Here is a 19,768-nt window from a genome sequence, read left to right as displayed (position 1 = left end):
ATAATATATATTTAAACATTTTTACGTTCGAGTTTCTTCATTTTTTATTAAATTAAATAATCAGTAAGTATATCCTCTCGTTATTAAGTGGCAGGGCGAACCTGTGATGCGCTTTGACGTTCATAAGTAAACATCTTCTGTCAATTTGCTAGCTCAACAAATCTCATTTATTACTAAATCGATAATTATTAATATATAAATCCTCTCCTCTCGTTATCAATTGGTTGATGACTCATAAAAGACAACGCTAAGTTTCTTAAGAAGTCAACGTCTTCAGTATCCATCAATTTGACAACTCAACGCGTTTTTATTTTTATACGTAAGGAATCTAAATCTTCTACTTCAGTTCCAAGCCATCAGTTGGACTTTCGCTAAGTTCTTCCAAGCCATTAGTTTGACTCGTTCCATGTTTCTTATTCTTCTTCTTCCTCGCAATTCTGTGTCAATTACACTTCTTGCAGAGGACGACTGACTGGACCATGGAATTCCTGATCCTCCGTTTCTTCATCATCTTCTTCTTATTGTGGTTCGCCGGCGAGGACGCTGTAGTTTGGGCGCAACAACGGCCGGTGGATGTCGGCGTGATATTGAACGCCCGGACCATGGCTGGAAAACGTAGCCAGACTAGCATTTCGATGGCCGTCGACGACTTCTATGCCGGCCACGGCAACTACAAGACGAGGGTGGCTCTGCATGTCAGAGACTCCGGCGGTGGAGCCGTTGAAGCGGCCTCTGCAGGTACTACTACGACTGCTACCAATTGTCGATCGACCTTTTCCATTTCTTCTTAAATCATTGCCTTTTGTTTTCAGCGGTGGAGTTGTTGAAGAACGTGGAGGTGAAGTCCATCATCGGCCCGCTCACCTCCGGCGAGGCTGCGTTTGTCGTCCAATTGGCCAACAAGACACAGGTCCCAGTGGTTTGCTTCTCCGCCACCAGCCCAGCCCTCTCCCTCGCCCACAACCGGTTCTTCCTCCGCGCCACCATCAGCGATTCCGCGCAAGTCCCCGCCATCGCCGCGCTCGTCCGCCACTTCGGCTGGCGCCAAGTCGTCCCCGTCTACGAGGACTCCGACTACGGCGCCAGCATCCTTCCTTATCTTGTCGACGCTCTACGGGACGGCGCCGACGCCCGCGTCCCCTACCGCAGCGTTGTCGCCTCTGCCGCCTCCGACACGGAGCTCGACCGTGAGCTCTACAAGCTCATGACGATGGAGACACGCGTCTTCGTCGTGCACATGGTCTCCGACCTTGGCGTTCGCCTGTTCCGCCGGGCGAACGAGCTCGGTATGATGGCAGCTGGCTACGTTTGGATCGCCACAGACGGAATAACGAACGCCATCGACCTCCTCGGCGTCGACGACACCGAGGTCATGCAGGGCGTCATCGGCGTGCGGCCTTACATAAGAAGTTCCAAGAGCATCTCCGACTTCACGGCCAGATTCAAGCGCCGCTTTCGAATCGACCACCCCGCCGACAAACCGACAGATCCTACGTTCTACCAATTGTGGGCCTACGACGCCGCATGGGCGGTCGCCATGGCCGTCGAGAAAACAGAGCTAATTAACTCAGCCTTCCGGAGGCCGGAATCCAGCGGCAACTCGTACTCCACCGACTTGGACCGGCTCGGAGTGAACCCTTCAGGACTCGCACTGCGCGATGCCATTTCGGCCGCTCGATTCCACGGGTTGGCCGGAGAATTTCGGCTCCTCAACGGCGAACTCATCTCGCCTGCCTTCGAGTTCGTCAACGTCAACGGCAGCACCGCAGGGCCGATCGGGTACTGGACTCCGACGAACGGCCTCTCTAAGCAGCTCGCTTCAACAAACAGCGGCCCAGCCGGGCTGATGTCCGTCCTCTGGCCCGGCTACGCCGGCGCGGTGCCAAGAGGCTGGGAGATCCCAACCAACGGGAAGAAACTCCGTATCGCCGTGCCGGTGAAGCAAGGCTTCGACCAGTTTGTGAAGGTGGAGACCGATCCGACCACCAACCGAAGGCGCGTGACCGGCTATTGCATCGACGTCTTCGAGGCCGTCGTCCGCGAGCTGCCATACGCCGTCAGGTTCGAGTACATACCTTTCGAGAACTCCTCCCAGTCTTACGATCTCCTGGTCGACCAAGTCTTCCTCAGGAACTTCGACGCAGTGGTGGGAGACACGACGATCCTCGCCAGCCGATCGGAGCACGTCGAGTTCACTATGCCATACACGGAGTCCGGCGTGTCGATGGTCGTGCCGATGCGGGGCTCGAACAACAAGAACATATGGATCTTCCTGTTGCCACTGACCAAGGAGTTGTGGCTCGGGAGCCTCTGCTTCTTCATCTTCACCGGCTTCGTGGTGTGGGCAATCGAGCACCGGGGGAACGCGGAGTTCTCCGGAGATCTGCCCAACCAGTTGGGCACCACCTTCTACTTCGCCTTCTCCACCCTCGTCTTCTCACACAGTACGCTCAATTTCCAACCACAATCACGCTCACGAACCACGTTAACTCCCCGACTTGACGACTCTGTTTTCTGCTTTCTCAGAGGAGAACCTGACCAGCAACCTGACGAGGCTCGCGGTGGTCATCTGGTTCTTCGTCGTGCTCATCCTGACGTCGAGCTACACCGCGAGCTTGACGTCGATGCTCACCGTGCAGCAGCTGCAGCCGACGGTGGCAGGGATGAGCCAGCTGAACAAGACGCAGGTCAAAATCGGATACCAAGACGGGTCTTTCGTCCAAGCAATGCTGCAGCAGATGTTCCCCGTCATCAACCTCAAGAACTACAGCACGCCCGATCAGTACGCCGAGGCATTGCGGAACGGCAGCGCTAACGGCGGCGTCGACGCAATCTTCGACGAGATACCGTACCTCAAGCTCTTCCTCTCCGAGCACTGCACCGACTTCACCATGGTCGGCCCGACCTACAAAACCGACGGCTTTGGCTTCGTAAGCTTCCGCACCCAAAACACAGAAATAGCAGTTATTTCATCGGGATCGTTCATGGCTGTTTACCTTTCGTCCCGTAGGTCTTTCCTTTGGGTTCCCCCCTCGTGCCGGACATATCAAGAGCAATTCTGTCCGTAACAGAGGGGGAGAAGATGGGTCAGATTGAGAAGGCATGGTTTGGCGATCCATCCAACTGCCCGAGCCAGAGCAACAACTTGAACTCCTCCAGCCTTACCTTTCAGAGCTTCGGCGGTCTCTTCCTCATCACCGGCGCCGTCTCAGCGCTCGCATTGCTGCTGTTCCTGACCAAATTCATCTACCAGGAATGGGATGAGCTACGAGCTGCGACTCGCAGACACAGCTCCATGTGGAAGAAGATGGTTGCAGTGGCGAAGCTCTACTACAATGTAGACCAGCAGCCATCGGCTTCGAAGAGGGAAGACGATGGCGGCGTAGAGTTGCCTTATCTGATGGGTCCGCAGAGCCCCTTGAGCACCCCATCAGACCCTTCACTTGGAGATAGGAGTTCATATGATACAGCCTCAGAAGACATGGCTGGAAGTGAGACCTTGCGAGCAAGATGAAGGTGAAGTCTGCATATCTCATACTGATTCTTTCGATAGGAGAATTAAATCGTAAATAGGCAAACGACCAACAGAGTTCCTACTAGTAGAAATTTCTTCATGCAGTGAAAGCATCGCAATATATAGCATGTTCATTAGAAAATAGCATACAACTCTTATTATCAAAAGAGTGCACAATTTTGAAGCACTCAACTAGAGAAGTAAATTTGCAGCAAAGGAAATGGTTGAAATGCAACAACATTTCAAACGGAGAATGATCGATCGACTATATAAAATACGTACCCAAATTTTCCTCAGTAACTGTTTGCTAACTTTGACAGGGATGAGTATGTCCCGAGGATGGCGCACACAGTGCCCATTGCAACAGTTGTGATGCTCAGTACAACCTGAAAGATGTAGAGAAGGCAGGTCAACAGGAAAGGTAATAATAATTCATAGTGAAGCTGACAGAACTGCTGTCTGAGAAGAAAAACAGATTCCTCATGAACTGCCCCAAACTCGATACCTAAACCAACTTAACTAAAACTTAGTTTGGAGCATATTTTTTTGAACTATCGACTTTAGTTGACTGCTTCACTAGTGATCTGGAAAACAATGAAAACAACGAGAACGATGGAAGTAAGCTCATGATACCTGTATGCGTGTTGCTTTGTTCCTAGATATCTTCAAGAAACACAGGGCTGGCAATATGATGGCCTGGGAAGGTACATACAAACAGCGAGTTATGATAAATAAAGCATGATTCTCATGGGGGGAAAATGAGAAAGAGAATGGTGGAAAACTAGAATAAATATCAGGAAAGTTTAAAGTGAGCATGAAAGAGAATATCGACAAAATTATGTTAACAGTAAAAAGAGCACGATGAGTTCAAACCAAAGAATTACTTGAAACACTTTAATATCTTGTTGGTCGGCTCAAATACTGCACATTGTTTCATAACAAGAAAAGAACGTGAAAATGAAGTTTGCAAAGTAGAACAATCTCTCGTGAAAGTTCATACTCTTTATTGTTGTCTCATTTATGCTACCATTCTATTTAGAGTTATTCCATAACAGTATTTTCGCTAATATCATAGGTCATCCATGGCAAATTTCGCAACAGAAATTAAATTAGAGTAGTGATCTTATTTTCATACATATTTCCAAATATTTTGATGTAACGCTGAAAAACAAACTGTAGATTAGCTTAGTGAGGTTATTTCTTTATAGCATATTCTGTGAAATAAAGAACTACGTTCTTATATGAGAAGATATATATTCAGTTTTAAACAATATGGAAAATGATTAAAAAAATAAACTCCACTTGAAGCCTGATCAAGATTGAACAGAAAATACAAAAGTAGAAAAAACTATACCACTAAGATGCTGAGAAGTGAACCTATTAATGCCATCACTAGACCTGCAACCATGACATGAAAGGTTAGAATGATATGGTCCAGGAAATTAATATAATTAATTTTTTTAATCCGAATAAAATAGGTATGCAGAGATGGATAAAAGGAGATACTTAGATGATCAGCAAACAGAAATCATAACTAAAATTATGTCATCGATGTGTTTGTTTACAGAAGAATGAAAGACTCCATGCTACTGGCTTAACTCTTTACTTTGCCTCAAGAACCCCATTTTTGCTCCATTTGCTTCCTCAGTGTGAAGATTAGTTGAGGGGATAGGATCAGTTTTTGGTCATACAATTTGAGTTGATTTTACCTCCTACAGAATTTCTTCCCTAATGTTTATAGTTGCAAACTGCAAATATGCCATGGCTAGCCAATTCTACCTGCATAACATCATGGTCATATACTCATATACCAATTGGAGCCTCTTACCTTATTAGCCTCCTACAAATGTACCATACCCACTTACTGAACAACTAGAACAACATCTTCTCAATTCTCTCTTGAGAAAAGATGTTCAGTGCAATCTGCTTACGAAATTCTCTCATGAGATGGATGGAGTAAATGTTCCCTGATACTGATATTTACTGCCATATGTTGCTCCTGTAAGGTAGAGTTCCTCAGTTGGATTTGTAATAACAAACTCCATTGGTCAATGATACCTACCTAAACTACAAACCCTTGTCATATTAGGAAATTCATACTTATCTACTTGTTATCATGCCTACAAAATGTGTCGATTGAGCTCCACACTGCACCAAGTTTTCATTTAGATATTTCGTCTCCTGCTATGCTACTAGAATAAAATGTTCAAAAGTCAATTGAGTTATAGAAAATTATCAACATATTAGTTTTACCAATTAAAAAATTAATTGCATTATTAGCACTGTGAATAAGCACTCAATCTATGCGATGAACATGTACTCCAGAATTCCAGATTATATAAGTTAAATAGTGTTATAACATTGTGATCATTCCTCTCATCTAAGGATAATGTTTCACTGATTATATTTATCTCTTAATATATTTCACTTTTTTTTAAAGAACTAGTGGTCTAGATTTTCGAATCAGGAAATACCATAAGAGGACCTTGGCTCCTGGGAGTTCCTGGCATCTTAAAATAACATTGCTTCAATCCATACTTCCACTGATGAATTCAAGCACAATTAGCCTAAGGACCTTTCTGAGACCAACAAATCACGCTGGAATATCCAATAATGTAAGTGAAGTAGAGGGGAGCAAAGAAAGTTTGACTAACGTAGGACAAATGGACCAACTCAAAAACTTTTGTCTTAACCTAATTTGACCGGATTTTTACCATGCCAGCATCTAGGACTGGAAGGTTGGAGAAAATTATACATTGAACTGAATTAAATTGGTTTGACATAATAGTGAAAACTCCACATAAAGCAGAGAAGTCAAAGACATTCTGTGATAACACTGTTGTTTGTGTTTGGGTATGCAAGGAAGTCCTAAAGAGAAGCACCTTTTATCCTGTAAATGAAAGAAATGGACCATGTATAAACAACCAGAGGATGCGCTTAATTGGTTTCTAGCTGAGTTAGACCAGTGCAGTGTCTGTTTAATCTGGTCCCTAACTAAAGGAATGGAGACTGAATGCCAACTAGTAATAAGCAATGTACATACATATGAACCATAAATGTTTCAATGATGTCTAAAGCACGTACCAAAAAATGGCAGAAGAAAAGCTACAAGCACTGTAGACATAACAAGTGTTGTTCTTAACATCATCGAGCACCAAAGTTTATCAGCAGTTGCTTGTGGAAGCAGCTCCTCCAAACACCTAGCTATGGGATTTAGCAATAATGCATACCTGTTTCTAGCTAAGGATACAACAATGACTGTCAAAGTAAACAGTACAGACTAAAAAATCCCTGATAGAGTAATAACTATTATAAGTTCTCAAAGGATATTTGGTGAATGGATTGATGACCTGATAACAGTCATACAATTTCAATACGAGTGAATGGTGAGAGAAAAGTTTCAAATAATACAAGAATCCATGGTTTAAATATGAGAATTACCGTTGTCCATATCGCAATTGTCGAGGCAAATGAATTCTTTGGTAAGTTCAATGTTATTTGGGACAATGTGCCTTCGCCAAACATGAGATATCCAATGGCGGCAAGCAAGCCATAAATCAATGTAACCAAAGTAAAACTGTTTTGAGTTGGTGGAGGAAATACTCTTTTCAGGAAACGACATGAAGAATACTTCAAAATAACTGAATTTAAAACAAAGAGATGTCATACCTTATTAGCAATGCTCTGGTGAATTTTGTTCGATCTGACATTGACTGGTAAATATTTGGAAACACGGAGTGCCCGGAATAACAAAAACCATGCACACCAATAGCAAATGGAAGGCCACCCCAAATCACAGCTTTACCAGAATGATGGAAACCAATTCCATTAGTAAAACCCACGGTAATAACAGAGACAAAGATCAACAAGGTGGCCACCACTCCACCAGCTGTAAAAAGACTCAAGAAATCATGATGTAATTCTTCCAGAAAAGTCTCAAAATGCAAGAAGAAAATCAAAGCCACACCTGAAAGATAAGAGATTACTCTAAGGTCTCGTAAACAGACAGTCGGTAGAACAATTAGAGCAGTAAGTATCCCAAACAAATGGATAGAATCAACATGGATACCGGCCCAATCCAAAGTAGTCCCAGGAAAGATATTTGTAAGGTTATCACCTTCTAAAATAATAAATTCTACACAGTATGCCTGTATCATCAAAAGAAAAACATGTAAATGCTCTAAAAAGGACAATGAAACCATGCTGCAGAACAGCAAATTCTTAACTCTCCTGTGATTAAGTGAAACTTACATATAGTTCTGCATATAAAACAACCTGCATCATCGATATATCAGCATTAGGTCATCCTGATTATGTTAAATCATAATATTTTCACTTTATTTAGACACCATTATTTTATTTTTGCGAATTAACATAACTTGTATGCTAAAAACTCACAGATACAAAAAGGCGTCCAAATCTTCCAAAAGCAGCTTCACCAATATCTGGATAGCTAACTATGCCATCTTTGCTCTCAAAACAATGCTTCATAAGAATGCCAGTGTAGCAACAAACTACAGAAAAAACAACTAGCATTACCAAACTGGCCCATCCTGCCTCTTTCACAGTAAATGGAGTAGAAAGAAGACCAACTCCTGCCAATACATTAACTCCTGAACAAAATCAGAAAAAACAAGAAACTTTCAGGATGGCTAATATGAAAACATATGTCTAAATGTATTTTGCACAAACTGAAAAAAATAGAGTAATTTACATCAGTTGAATTAGATCTACTGGAGATCACATATCAAGAGAAAAAGAAGAGAAAGGTTAACAGAAGTATTATTGGTTGAGAAGATGAGTTTACCATTAAAGACTGTTTGAGTTACAGTACATCCATGATGAACATATCCTTCACCAGAAAATGAAAAAGATGCTGACTTATTTGATGCCAAATCAAGAGATTTCCTTATGCTTTCATGTGATTCTTGCTTCTCACTTATGCCACTGGACAGAAGCGGCAATTTCAATTCAGAATCTTGTCCGCTTTGACTAAGGGAGCTAGATAGTCTAAGATTACGCAAAGGCCCAAGATAACCGAAGGCTGGTGATGCTGAAATTGTGTATGAATCAACACTTTCCCTGTAAAAAAGACAAAAGATTTCAACTACAAAGAACAAGAGAACCATTAATGTCAAAAAATATCCACTATGCACGAAGGAATATTTCAAACAAATGGCATTAAGAGTATGAGTTCAAGTATGACAAAAAGCTATATCATTGTATTAACTGGTAGTTTGGTAAACCTCAAGCCAATGGCTTTCCCTGAAAAATCTTAGGTGTCGAAGACAGAAATATGGTCAACTGCTAAAAACTAGGGGACAGATTAGGCCTCCTGGTTCTAAGATGGATACTGACCAACACAAGCATCTAAGTTGCACTTGTATCATATGGCAACCTAATAGGACAAAAAATAGCAAACTATTTTATTTTGAAATTGTTGTTTACTAGTAAAAGTTTAGCCTTTTAAAACTGTCATAAGCCTCTCACATATATGCAGATAGGGCAACTTGATCAATGAAGTTAGGTAGATTTTGTGCTGGTGGCATCTATCATACCATTAACAAAAGGACAATGCATACAGATTAGCTATGAATCAACAAGTTAAGGAGAAGACAAAGCACCAAGTAGTGCACTCTATTGTGTGCTCACAATGAGTCATGTCCAGTAATTTCCGTTCTCAAAATGTGATATTTGAAACAAACAGAAGCTGTCTGACACAATTATATAGACTTTAATTAGTGAAAATGATTCAAGCATCCAGAAAGAGAAAGATGGACAAAAATGTGGACGGAAGTATTGGAAAATTGGAGATTTAGTTTCGTAATCAAATGATCAAATAAACGGGCTATTAAGCGGTGAATGAGAATTCATTGGTTTAGTTTGGCTTGATCGACCAAGTGCATAAGCTCATGTATGAGCTTACATATGCAAACACATGACCACATATGCAAACACATGACCTTAGTCCACATATGCTAACTCTAATATGCGTGAATATTAGTTTGTGTGGGACCAAAGTCAAGGAATTTTTAAGATGCTGGAAATTGGATGGACCTAAATTAAGCTAGAATATATTAATTTAGGATCAGTATTTGGGATGTCATATGATGAGAATAAATTGATTAAATTAAATTTTTAATTAAACCGAATGGGCTTGATGTAAGATTTTCACCGTTGATCAAAATTGTTGAGGGTCAAAAGTTCCTCAATTAGAAAACAAGTGAGACAAACGCCGAACACACGTGAGAGAATGACAATGACAAACGACACTATGAAACAAATCAACACCCCCTTTTGGTTGAGAAAAGAGAAGAGAGTTTTGTCTTTCCTCCCATTAATAAACATATTTCATCCACATTGTTTGTTTCGACTACCTTTCCATCACTATATAAAGGTCTTTCCATCATTGTATAAAGGCCCTAGATCTCTCACCAAAATCACTTAGTCTCGAATTATGATATCTTCTCTTGAGTTATTTTTTTTCGTTCCTCTCCAATAGATCTTGAAGAGATCGTTATATCTTTGGGGGGCGATTACCGATAAATCATAAGCACCCAGAAGCGGCAATATTGCCTCAAAGAAAGAGGTCTTGGCTAACAAAAGTATGTGCCAATTATCCGAGGGGCCTCTTGACGAACAATGACAAATTCATTGCTGATAACCATCCCAAATAGGCAAGTCAATCTACCTGAATGAAGGTAAACCAACAAAGTTTAACGATTAAGCATAGAAAACTACTTACCCAAAAGTGTGTTTTGAGTACCCAAAAGAGTGTACTAACAAAGGTTGACGACTATGCATAGGAGACAACTAACCTAAAGGGTGACTTGACTACCCGAAAAGGTCGTTAAATAATTAGAGAGTTGTGTGACTACTTGAAAGGGTACACCTACTCTAAGGAGTGTCTTGAACTATCTGGGTATGTTGGTTGAGGTGGTGCCTCGACACTCCAAAGGAGTGTGTCGAAAAACTTGAAGAGATGCGATCCACCCACGCTGCTATACTGATGATCCCACCATAGTGAGCCCCCAATGATACAACAAGCTCACCATCTGGAAGGAGAATTGCTACATCGACAACTACAGAAAGCATCTTAATAGATTGTATCAATCGAATCCATTCATCCCCACATTATAGCCTCATGTTTAGGCTTCAGAGGAACCCAAAGATTCTGACGTCCTCTTGGGGGAACAAAAATCATGTTTTTAACTTGCAAAATCGTGTCAGTGAACAGGACTTGTTGCTCGAAGCAGTGGGAAAAAATAGATCTTTCATACAATAATTAAATCCAGTCCTCTGGGACCGTTCTCCATCATTTTGAATCGTAAAAGAAAGATGGAAAAGCGTCCGCGTCCTTGCTTACCTTCTTAGCCAGTTACACAGATCAATGGGACAATAGCAACCAATAAATCAAGTTCACAACTTCGAAAAAGGTACCTTTTTCAAAAAAAGAAAAGCACTGATACAAACAAAGCGCGAGAGAGAGAAGCATAAGTCTAATAACGAAACCTGTAGCTTCGGGGCCACTGATGAGAAAAGAAGCTACCCGACCGCTCCACGCCCTCCTCCTCTTCTCCATTCTCCGACCCACCCCGCGCATCACTGTCGCCGTCGGTGCTTCCGCCGAAGAGGAAGTCCACGTCATTCTCCTCCCTGTCGATCGCCGTGTTCTCCCTCTCCATCGATGCCCCCCTCCCCGCTCCGTCAAACCCTAGCACTGACTCGGTAATGGCAGGCGAGTAAGCTGCGGAGGATGGACGGAAGCGGGGATGAGTTCTCGGAAATCAGCCACTCCAGCGAAGCGAAGGTGCGTGGAGCGTGGAGGAAAAAGGAGAACTCCGAATTGAACTCTCGAGAAGAAGATGACAAGCGCGATATTATCCTTCCTATCCTATTCTTATTATTCTCGGCCTTCAAATTATTACTCACCAATATTCAAATTGTTTTATTCAGAAATTACTATTTATGCACTGTAAAAATGCATATTCTTTAAATAAACAATCAAATAAATCTTTATGGAAATTATTTACAAATTTCTCTAATAATTCAAACAGCGGATACGACCGTTCATTTACGTCAGAAACACATGGAGACGATGACAGAAACTGAACTCTTTATTAAAATGGGAAAAAAAACACGCTGGTCCAAGTAACAAGTGATTGTCTAGTGATCTTGTTTCAGTGATGCTGTCGTTTGGAGGTTGATGGATGATAATGACAAATAACTCCAACCCTAACAAAAAAAGTAAACGATTGGAGAGTGTTCCGAGCAATGGCGAAGTCCGTCCGGATGATTTACCCGGGTTGATCTTCGACTGTGGCCTGTTTTGATGAGACAATCCGGGCTGATCTACTTCATTTTCTAAAAAAAAAAATTTCTTCCGTAAATTTAAAGCTTTTCATGTCGAGCTACTCGGACTATAGCCCAGGTAATATACAACGTGGCTTCACCCGTGGTTCCGAGGATTGTTTGTCGACGATACCTTAATTTAATCTTTTGAGAAGAAGGTTGTAGGGACGAGAGATCAGTAGTTCGGCGGTTCGAGCTCAGCTCGTAATCAATCCAGATAGATCAGTAGGGTTGGTTCCGTGATTGGGTCCAAGTGTTCATGTTCATGTGTTACCTTCCCAAATTTAGAGAGTCATTAATTGGATGATTCCATATGTTGAATGGGTGTGTGTGTTTAATGATGGGTTGGTGTATAGTTGAGAATAGGTTGGCATGAGCTTTTTTTTATAGTGGTGTTCAAGGGCGGAGCCAAGCTTTGTCCTACCCGGGCTTTAGCCCGGGGTTCGACGGGCTTAAAAAGGAAATTTACTGTAGAAAAAAAATGAAAAATAGAAGTAAAAGAGGAGGATAGCTCGGGGACTTTCGATCAGATCGGAATTAGCTCGGAGGCTATAAATTTTCTGGCTCCGCCATTGGTGGTGTTGTAATTGTAATTGTTACATGAGGTGTAAAGACAATTTAGATGGCAAGCAAGCATGCATTAATAAGATAGAGATATAATCCAAGATGCAACTTTTGGCTTCATGGCAATGATTTACAAGAACAATTCATTTATTATATATCTCATATGAGTCATTCCATGGTTTTTATTTCAGCATTCACTAGAATGGATTTTATTGTATTGATTTACTACATAGTTCAAGGAATAAGCTTGTTCCATCATGATGCCTTAATTGTGGATGGAATCGGAGTTAGTGGGAACTTTCCGTATGATTTTGTATGACTCGTCATCTTGAACTTGCTGCATTACTCCATCTCCATGGTGAATGGGATCCGGACCACTAGGAGCTTCTCGTTTGATTTTGTATGACTCGTCGTCTTGAATTTGTTGCATTACTCCGTTTTCATAGTAAATGGGATTCGGACTATCTCCATGGTGAATGGGATCCGGGCCACTAGGAGCTTCTCGCATGATTTTGTATGACTCGCCATCTTGAACTTGTTGCATTACTCCGTTTCCATAGTAAATGGGATTCGGACTATCTCCATGGTGAATGGGATCTGGGCCACTAGGAGCTTCTCGCATGATTTTGTATGACTCGTCGTCTTGAACTTGTTGCATTACTTCGTTTTCATAGTAAATGGGATTCGGGCTATCTCCATGGTGAATGGGATTCGGGCCACCAGGAGTTTCTCGCATGATTTTGTATGACTCGTCATCTTGAACTTGTTGCATTACTCCGTTTTCATAGTAAATGGGATTCGGGCTATCTCCATGGTGAATGGGATCCGGGCCACCAAGAGTTTCTCGCATGATTTTGTATGACTCGCCATCTTGAACTTGTTGCATTACTCTATTTCCATAGTAAATGGGATTCAGACTATCTCCATGGTGAATGAGATCCGGACCACTAGGAGCTTCTCGCATGACTTTGTATGACTCGTCGTCTTGAACTTGTTGCATTACCCCGTTTTCATAGTCAATGGGATTCGGACCATCTCCATGGTGAATGGGATCTGGGCCACTAGGAGCTTCTCGCATGATTTTATATGACTCGCCATCTTGAACTTGTTGCATTACTCCGTTTCCATAGTAAATGGGATTCGGACTATCTCCATGGTGAATGGGATCCGGACCACTAGGAGCTTCTCGCATGATTTTGTGTAATTCGTCATTTTGAACTTGTTGCATTACTCCGTTTCCATAGTAAATGGGATTTGGACCATCTCCATGGTGAATGGGATCCGGGCCACTAGGAGCTTCTCGCATGATTTTATATGATTCATCATCTTGAACTTGTTGCATTACTCTGTTTTCATAGTAAATGGGATTCCGACTATCTCCATGATGAATAAGATCTGAGCCACTAGGAGCTTCTCTGACAATTTGTAACATAGATCTAGGAGTCACTCCTCCCTTAAGAACCGTGGAAGGCACCCTCACTCCATTTATACCACAAAAGCATTGCACTAAGATTGTTAGTGCAAGAAAAGGAATGCTTCCACTCACCATTTTTTTTTACAAAGTTGATGGTGAACTACCTTATGCTGGTGAACTACCTTAGGTTAGTTGCTATATATAGTACTTTGGTGAGGATATTCTATCTAAAATGATATGGTAAATTATACAAAATAAGAAAGAGATATTTATAGAAACCTTGTATTTGATATAAAAATATGGTTTATTAAATATAGATGCCAGTAGACATGCTATATCAAAAAATATATTACAAAAATTAAAAAGGCAAGTGTCAAAAGGATGTCACTATATTTCTCGTATCGAAAATAATATTCTTATTATTATTGAAATATATCTTTTTTTAATTCAACTTATCAAAAATATTATGCATAGAATATTTTCATATTAAAAAACTTTTTATTTAGTCAAAATTACTTAAAATTAATTAAAATTCTTTTAAAATTATTATAGCGACTACTAAATCACTACGGTAACATTGTAACAAATATTTAATAATATAATATTTTAACAACTATTAAATAGTAGTTTGTAATAACTATTTCATAGTAGCTTGTAAATAAATATAATAGTTTTAAATTGATCTTTTATATAAAATTATTTGTTTATATAATATTTTGATTAAATTGATCTGAATTGTTTTAACAATTATCTTGTAGTCGTTACTATAACTTTAAATGAGAGTATTTTTTTATATGAAAAATATAATGGGCCACCCTTTTAACTATTTTTTGAAAAAGAAGTGTAACTATTTTGATAATTAAGAGTATTGATTGATATTTTAAGAGCAAAGAATATTTAAAGCACAAATACAAATATAAATAAAATAATACATTATTATTTCTTACGTTAGGCTTTTGAGAGTATATCTAAACAAACTATAGTAAATGCATTTCTAACAAGAAATAAAATAATAATAATAATAATAAGACGTTTGCATTAGTGATGCATCATTCATGTGTGTGATGAAAAAACATGATTCACAATTGGAACCAAACGACTTAAAGTTGAATTGCATTAGTGATGCAATTCAACTTAAATAATTCTTTATCAAATACATCAAAAATTCTATATGAACGAAACGACTTAGAAGCATTTAATTTTAGGAGCGTCGTTGCACCAACAGCTTCAATTAGTTACACGGTTTGCTTTCAGTGCCGGCTCAAGGCATAGGTCATAGGCCTAGGGCCCCAATTTTATTGGGTCCCATTGTTATTAAAATAATTTATTTTAATAAAAAAATTTTATATCAATCGAACAATGTGTTCGTTTCGCGAGATCACGGTGCTTCGATTTTTACAGGACCACATCATGCCTGTATAACTACGCATAAGAATTTGATATCGCTTTGTGCATTTGATGCACTATTCATGCCTGCATGTATGAAAAGTTGTTGTATGCATAAAAATTAATATATGACTGAATTGATGTAGCATTCTAAAAATAATATTTTAATAAAGTCTTATTATTTATGTTCAACAATATCTCAAAAAAGATTAAATAATCTAATAATTTTATCAATTAAAAAAAATTTATTAACAAAATTTAAATATAAACATTTAATTAATAATTTTGCATACTAGAAAATATAATTAAATTTTATATAAAAAATTATTTTTAAATTAATATTTTATTTAAAAAATATTTTAAATCTATTGTTGTCGATTTCAAATTCAAATGAAAAAGGATGAAAAAAAATATATTAAAGATCTAAAAAAATTTTAGTATAGGATCGTATAAAAAGACGGTCCTGTTTGCTTTGAAACCATTTTTAAATTTATCTTCAACATCACTTGTTAACTAGATTATTATATTTCAAAGAAATGAAAAGCATTTTGTAGTTATAATTTTTAGTCCTTGAATTTTTTTATTATTAAAAGGTTTTTTATTTTTTATCTATAAATGAATTAGATCTAGAAGGCTTACAATTCAAACATACTTAGTGATGAAGATTTAATAAAAATGAATATATATACATATATATATATTTATTTATTTATTAAACCATGTACGGATTGGCCTTGGTCACGTTATTGGTCAATTAACAAGAGGGTATCTCTGTGGGTAAGTTTGTGTGGTAGGTTGATTGTTTTCGAGAAATAACAAGACACGTACGCGTGTCTTCGACGCACCGATCGGTAACGTTAACCCTTATTAAGGAAGTTCCATCGGCCGCCTCGTCGTCATCTCGAATTCAAATCTCTCTCTCTCTCTCTCTCTCTCTTTGGCCGCCTTCGCTTCGCCATGGGTGGATCTCACAGCCGCGAGGGCTTGGAGCTTTCCGAGTCCGAGGAAGAAGAAGAAGAAGTAGAGGGAGGAGAAGAACAAGAAGAGGAAGAAGAAGAAGGTGGAGGAGAACAACTCGATCGAAGCCGTCGCGTGCATCGATCCGGTGAAACCCTAGCCCCCTCCGCCTCCCTTGACGAGGTGGATCGGAAGCTTCAATCGCTGAAGATCAAGTACTCGAAAGCCTATCTCTTCGTCTCCCTCCTGCAACCCTAGCTCCAATAATGGCGTCAAGTTGTACCTCCATATTGGCGGCCACTCCCCGGCCGCCCGTTGGGTCGTCTCCGACAAACTCACTTCCTATGCGTTCTTCCGTCCTTCAAGCTCCGGCGACTCCGATGGGGACGAGGAGATCCCGTCCTCGTCTCCTTGGTTCTTGCGGATCGGCAGCAAGGTCCGTGCCAGGGTCGGCCCGGAGCGCCAGCTTAAGACTTTTCCTGACCAGCGTCGAGTGGATTTTGTCGCTGATGGGGTGTGGGCCATTAAGTTCTTCACCCCCGAAGCGTACCGGGGGTTCCAGGAACAGTACCAAAGTTGCCTCTTTGAGAACACCTATGGCTTCGAGGCGAACGAGCAGAACAAGGTGAAGGTGTTTGGGAAGGATTTCATGGCGTGGGCGCAGCCGGAGGTGGAAGAGGGCAGTATTTGGGCGGATGCGGAGGACAGCTTTGAGAAGAGTCCGGGATTGGCCACCCCTAGCAGGGTAAACGAGGACCTGATGAACGAGTTTGAGGAGGAGGCTGATGAAGGTGGCATACAGAGCCTTGCGCTGGGAGCGCTTGACAATAGTTTCTTGGTGGGTAATTCTGGGATACAGGTTCTAAGGAACTTTAGCCATGGGGTTCATGGGAAGGGGGTTTCAGTGAAGATTTCAGGGAACGGAAACCAAAGGGACAGGTATTCGACTCCAAAGAAGGCACTTTTGATGAGGGCAGAAACCAATATGTTGTTGATGAGCCCAGCACAAGCTGGGAAACCCCATGCGTCCGGGGTTCATCAACTGGACATTGAGACTGGAAAGATTGTTTCTGAGTGGAAGTTTGAGAAGGATGGGACTGATATTACCATGCGAGATATCACAAATGACTCCAAGGGTGCTCAATTGGATCCATCAGAGTCAACCTTCTTGGGCCTAGATGACAATCGTCTTTGCCGTTGGGATATGAGAGACCGCAGAGGGATAGTTCAGAACCTTGCAAATGCGATGGAATCACCAGTGTTGGAGTGGACACAAGGTCATCAGTTCTCTAGGGGTACAAATTTCCAATGTTTTGCTTCCACTGGTGATGGTTCAATCGTTGTTGGTTCTCTGGATGGGAAGATACGTCTCTATTCAAAAAGTTCTATGAGGATGGCAAAGACGGCATTCCCTGGACTTGGATCACCAATTACTCATGTTGATGTCACTTTTGATGGAAAATGGATTTTGGGGACGACAGACACATATTTAATCCTCATAAGCACAGTCTTCAAGGACAAAGATGGAAAGGAGAAGACTGGTTTTAGTGGAAGAATGGGGCAACGAATTGCTGCTCCAAGGTTACTGAAGCTTACTCCATTGGACTCACATCTTGCTGGCTCGAACAATAAGCTCCAGAAGGGTCAATTTTCATGGGTATGGCACAAATCCTCATACTTTACTCTGATGTCATAATTTGTCATGCACTTTTTCATTTCCTTCTAAATTTTAATTGACTTTAGATATATTCCATGTCTATTGGATCTGTGCTTCTTTCTTTTTTCTGTCTTTTCTGCTAATTGAAATCATTCATGCTTGCTCGTGTTTTTCTTTTTCTTTTTCCTTTTTTTTTGTTGCTTAGAGCTTCTGTAGTAGTTCACCTTCCGAAAGCCTTCCCTTCTAAGTTAATTTTGTTATGTTTCTAAATCTCAGATGTACCTGTCACCAAGAATGTCTAGTAGATTTTGTATTCTTTAGAAAGTGAAATTAGTTGAACCTGCTCTTCGGATTGTCTGTTATATTCAAATTGTGCTTTGTTCCTTCTTCAATTAAACAAATTTTAGTAGTTTTAACTAATCTAAGAGGCTTCATTTGTGCACCTGTATGTGATGTTCGGCCACAATTTGAAGTTTGATGATATGGAAGCCCTAATGTATGTGCTAAATTGGTAATTGTTTTGCATAAGTTTAGCTATTTGTCTCTGACTCTGGTTATCTTCAATACATTTGAGCTAATTAGTTCATCTTTATCCTTCCAATCCAGTGTTATGAAATGAAGTTAAAAGTTTGGCTACAAAAGACCATTGTTTTGCAATGGTCTTCGCCATGGTAGAACATTTGCTAATATTTGATCAACTATCTTGTCAGATTACTTCTCTTTGCCATCCATGCCAAAATCCTCCGGTTCTTGAGAACTTTTGCTGAACTCTCAATCTCGGTCATTTTTCAAAGTTTTGATGTGTGCTAATGTTTTTAAAATTGAGATTGTTGTGGCAATATCTTGAATTATGATGTTGATCAATATCTGCATTCAAACTGAATAAATTCATTGAATGAAATCATCAATGGGACACTTATCATTACTTTTTCACATCCTGTCTTCTCGAAAGTCTACTGGAAAATTTTATTGCAAATGTGTTTAATATATATAATATGTCCCCCGCAATGTGTAAAAGAAACCGGCAAGCATGAAGAAATGTGCCGACGGTTAATCATCGTATCTGTTTCCAAGTTTTGTAAATTTAGACCTTTTATTTGACATTCTTGATTCTTTTCAATAGCTGGAGACGTAAAAACTCTGAATGGTCGGCACAAAATTTAAAAGTTTGTAGTTGTCCAAGAGCTTTGTGATGATTACTTGGCCACGGTTTTATTTGCAAGGTGAACAGATTTACTGATTTGCTAAGAAATTATTTAGAACATCTCTAGTAGTCTGGCGACTTTGTTTAGTAGAAAATAAAAACGAGCCAATATTAGTTGTAGCTTAAATTTCATTATAATCACCAAACAGTAGGCTGTATTAGATAGTTCTCCTTGCTAATTACGCTTTGGTGGAGTGATTCGTTCTTCTTATTTTTTTTCTGTTTATTGCTCTATCATTTCTAGGTTCAAAATGTTAATCTCTTCTCAATTTCAGGTGACGGAGCACGGTAAACAGGAGAGGCATCTAGTTGCAACTGTGGGCAAATTTGGCGTTGTCTGGAATTTTCAGCAAGTCAAGGATAGCAACCACGAATGCTACAAGAACCAGCAAGGATTGAAGACCTGCTATTGCTACAAGATCGTCCCTAAAGAGGAATCCATCGTGGACAGCCGCTTCATGCACGAGAAATTTGCCATCAGCGACTCCCCAGAAGCTCCTCTAGTCGTTGCTACCCCAATGAAAGTAAGCTCTTTCAGTATCTCGGCTAGAAGTAGGCGCTGATTGCTTTCTGCTACTTTTGCTTGAACATGCTTTGTCCACTGTTTTGGATTTTCATTTCATATTGATTTTCCACTGTATTTCTGATTTCTATCATTTGGCTTTGACCTTCATCTATGTAGACTTGATCACTTTCTACTAGATTGGTGTTGATTACCTA

General features: G+C 40.4%; 3 protein-coding genes across 4 annotated transcripts; 2 read left to right on the top strand and 1 right to left on the bottom strand.

Annotated features, from left to right (window-relative positions):
- Positions 1-479: 479 nt before the first annotated feature.
- On the top strand, positions 480-3,566 carry LOC141847111 (glutamate receptor 2.7-like). The gene is made up of 4 exons (XM_074735090.1): positions 480-738; positions 813-2,444; positions 2,527-2,930; positions 3,011-3,566. Exons 1-4 carry the CDS (start codon positions 480-482, stop codon positions 3,512-3,514), a joined length of 2,799 nt encoding a protein of 932 aa, XP_074591191.1. The 3' UTR covers positions 3,515-3,566.
- Positions 3,567-3,637: 71 nt separating this feature from the next.
- Positions 3,638-11,373, bottom strand: LOC141847113 (amino acid transporter AVT1A-like). 2 transcript variants are annotated; one of them, XM_074735092.1, is made up of 12 exons: positions 11,027-11,373; positions 8,322-8,596; positions 7,913-8,127; positions 7,766-7,789; positions 7,482-7,662; positions 7,184-7,403; positions 6,956-7,091; positions 6,845-6,864; positions 6,599-6,744; positions 4,869-4,912; positions 4,148-4,210; positions 3,638-3,900 (listed from the first exon to the last, which is right to left on the bottom strand). In XM_074735092.1, exons 1-12 carry the CDS (start codon positions 11,197-11,199, stop codon positions 3,808-3,810), a joined length of 1,590 nt encoding a protein of 529 aa, XP_074591193.1. In that variant the 5' UTR covers positions 11,200-11,373; the 3' UTR covers positions 3,638-3,807. The 2 variants fall into 2 exon arrangements, with proteins under 2 accessions (XP_074591193.1, XP_074591194.1); XM_074735093.1 differs by having other exon boundaries at positions 6,599-6,746; positions 6,956-7,026.
- Positions 11,374-16,151: 4,778 nt separating this feature from the next.
- On the top strand, positions 16,152-19,768 carry LOC141847584 (protein CYPRO4-like). The gene is given in 3 exon segments (XM_074735641.1): positions 16,152-16,418; positions 16,420-17,844; positions 19,324-19,768. Coding segments are annotated over 3 exon segments (1,944 nt in total). The 5' UTR covers positions 16,152-16,187; the 3' UTR covers positions 19,612-19,768.

The sequence above is a fragment of the Curcuma longa genome, chromosome 16 (genome assembly GCF_044706935.1).
Source record: "Curcuma longa cultivar G26 ecotype Majalengka, Jawa Barat chromosome 16, ITB_CL_G26_1.1, whole genome shotgun sequence".
Lineage (NCBI taxonomy): Eukaryota > Viridiplantae > Streptophyta > Magnoliopsida > Zingiberales > Zingiberaceae > Curcuma > Curcuma longa.
Note: the sequence above shows the minus strand (reverse complement) of the source record. Positions and strands in the feature narration are given on the sequence as shown.